Source organism: Gekko japonicus, unplaced genomic scaffold (genome assembly GCF_001447785.1).
Source record: "Gekko japonicus isolate JY-2015 unplaced genomic scaffold, Gekko_japonicus_V1.1 scaffold1876, whole genome shotgun sequence".
NCBI classification, from domain to species: Eukaryota; Metazoa; Chordata; class Lepidosauria; order Squamata; family Gekkonidae; genus Gekko; species Gekko japonicus.
In genome coordinates, this window is record NW_015169836.1 from 128,605 (window position 1) to 131,563 (window position 2,959).

Consider the following 2,959-nt stretch of genomic DNA (forward strand, 5'->3'; position numbering starts at 1 on the left):
AATCTTGTGGGGCTGGCCCTTTAAAGAAGGGGGTGCTGCCCCCAATAGCCCCACTGTAGCTATAGGCCAGCTGAGAGGTGGGGCCACAGAGACACATTTCTGGGGACCCATTCATCTTGGGGGCCTGTGGAGCTGGGCAAGTCATGTGATCTGCTTTCATGCAGTGCTTGTGTTGCGTCTGGGGCCCCCCAGAGGGAATCTTTGCCTAGAGGGCCTGGACACAGAGGGCTCCTGGAAGTCCTGTTACCCTCCTGTAGCTGCGAACTGCCAGTTTGTGGGGGGAGGTGGGGGGGAAACTGTCTTTCAGAAAGCGTCTGCCCGCTTTCCTGGTAATCTCCTTGTAGGGACCTTGCAGTTCCCTGGGGGCGTTCAGACGAGCAGCTAATCCCGTCATTATGCCAGTTTGAATTTTATCTCGATCTTTTTAATCCATCGCAGCACGACCAGACATCCCCCCTAGTGAATTGCCTTACCCTGTGCTGCCTCCGTTGTGGATTGTCTAGATGGCGTCCACTGAAGGAGGCGTGTGTGGTGGGGTTTTTAAAAAAAACTTTTTGCGCATGCACATAGGTGTCACATTGCATTCTTGTTGAAGGAGGCGTGCGGTGGGTTTTTTTTTTTAAAAAAAAAACTTTTTGCACATGCGCATAGACATGACAGCACGTCCTTGTTGATCCGCGCATGTGTAGAGATTTTTTTAAATGGCGCCCGCTCGGGATGGTCTTATGCCAGACCACCCCGACGGGAGGATTGCGCTCTGGTGGAATGATCAGACAGGTGAAAGTCTGCAGTTGTCCCGCAGGTAACCGAAAACCCCAGATTTAAAGTGCTATCTTTTAAGTACGGCTCCGAAGCGTGGCAAAACAGGATGCCCACGGAAGAGGGACATTTCCCAGATAAAGGACATGACCTTCAGAGCCGTGAGGCAATTGTGTCTCGCGCGGATCTAAAGAGCCGTCTGATCGGACTCCCTGAGACACAGCTGGAAAACGGCTGCCCTCTGCAAACCACGTCCCACTCCTTCTGGTCTGGAGATCTACAGGACACACCAGCTACTCCCCTGAGACTCACCAGCCGCAAGGACTGCAGAGAAGGGGCTTTCTTCATTTTGGGGGAGCTCGTGGCGCCTGCACCTGCTTCTTCGGGCACCGCTGGAGCATCTCCCCCCAAGGCAGAGATCTGTTCCATGCTGTAGCAGCGGAACCTGCCCAGCCGCTGCTTGGTGCTCTGGCTCAAGGAGGTGAAGAATTTCTTCAGCCCAGACGTGGAGGAGGAGGGGGTAGCGGTGCCCCCTTTCTTGGCAAACGGCTTCTTATTTGGCTCTGGGTAGGTTTCTAAGGGTTTGCTGAAAGACAAAGGAATCCAGTCAAGAGAGCTGACAGAGGGAGGACTTATTCCAGCGTCACTGCCTGGATTCAGAATACCCAAAATGAGAGCAACAAACGAGGGAAGGCCTTCTAATAACAAGTGACACCTAAAAAAGAAGAGCCAGACTAATGTCCAGCTATAGCCCTGGTCTGGGGAGGGGAGGCAGCCTGGCAGAGCCCGGTATTGTCAGATCGCAGGAGCTAAGCCGGGTCAGTACTTGGAAGGGAGTCCTCCAAGGAAGGCTCTGCAGAGGAAGGCCATGGGAGACCACCTCTCCTGCTCACTTGCCTCGGAAGCCCCTGGCTGGGGTCCCCAGAAGTTGGGTGTGACTTTACACACACACACACACACACACCCCTAGTAGGACTAAAGAAAGAAAATAACTAGAGTTCTACATCAGGGCAGCCCTTATCAGAACTCCCAGTCTGAAAGAGAACTGCAAAATTCCTGCCCTGACGTCTGAGGTATACAGGATTTTCTCCACAGTGATTACAAAGGACCAAATAATGCCTCGGCTCATTGCAAAATCATAGCTAAATCATAGCCAAGCATGCCCTTTAAGGAGGGCGCCAGGGGGCAGTCAACATACCCCTCTCACACATACAAAGAATCCCCCGTCTGTAATTTGGGGCTTTGGACACCAGATTTCCATAGGAGCACCCATTTCTGTGGCTACCTCACGGCCTCTATCAACTGAAGCGCTATGATTACAAATGGGTAAACCCCTTTGTGTAACAAAACAAAGACTGGGCTCTAAACTTATTTATTAGAAAGCCTTTTTAAAAAGCCCCTACAACAAATGCAAAACGCTAAGCTGGCAGGCAGATTTAAAATGGCACTAGTGCTCGGTTGCCCCCTGGCTTTCTGGGAGCCAGAGGTATCCTATGGATTCCTCCACTAGAATCAAAGTCCAGCATGAGTCCCAATATTTCGCTAACACCAGGTGAGAGACACACATCCCCTGAAGGCTGGGAGCAGAGGAAGGTCTTGATAGTTCTTGGATTACCAGTGCTGGAGAGAAATGTATGGTGCTACATAAGAGGCACTTACAAATTAGTTTCAACAGCAGGGGAAAGCCGTAAGAAACAGCTGTGTTAGGCTTCAGTTCAGTTGCAGATGAGAGCCGAATGGTTAAGTCCAAATCTTAACAGAAAAGGTGTGCTGAGCTCTGCTGTGCTTTGCAGGAAGTGGCCTGTGGCTCTTGGCCTGAGGATCTGCCTAAGGGCCTCGATACTCTGCTCAGAGAACTCTGGGAATATACTTGGACGGCAATGGTGTCGACTGACTGAAGGCCCCTGTCCAGTCACCTGCATGGAGTGTGCCGTGTTTGTTTTCCTCCCGGAAGAGAAGACGGACTTCACTTGCCAGAAGTGTAAGCTGGTCAGGGTTTTGGAGGAGAACATTCAGAGCCTGCAGGAGAGGATCACCACCCTTCAGGAAATCAAGGAAGGGGAGGGTTTTATTGACAAGAGCCTGGGAACTCTGCAAGAACATGAAGAAGAAAGTCAAGGAGAAGAAGGAAGAGCCCATCTCCCTTCTGAGCCTCCTCTCAGTTCTACAGTACAAACCCAAAGATGTCGACTAAGACGAC

General features: G+C 51.4%; 1 protein-coding gene across 1 annotated transcript in view; it reads right to left on the reverse strand.

Annotated features, from left to right (window-relative positions):
* Window positions 1-2,959, reverse strand: part of KIAA1614 (KIAA1614 ortholog) — a 51,987-nt gene that overhangs the window by 9,202 nt on the left and 39,826 nt on the right. The window contains exon 7 of the mRNA XM_015417297.1: window positions 1,072-1,345. Coding sequence (XP_015272783.1) covers window positions 1,072-1,345 — 274 coding nt within the window. The remainder of the gene's footprint in view (window positions 1-1,071; window positions 1,346-2,959) is intronic.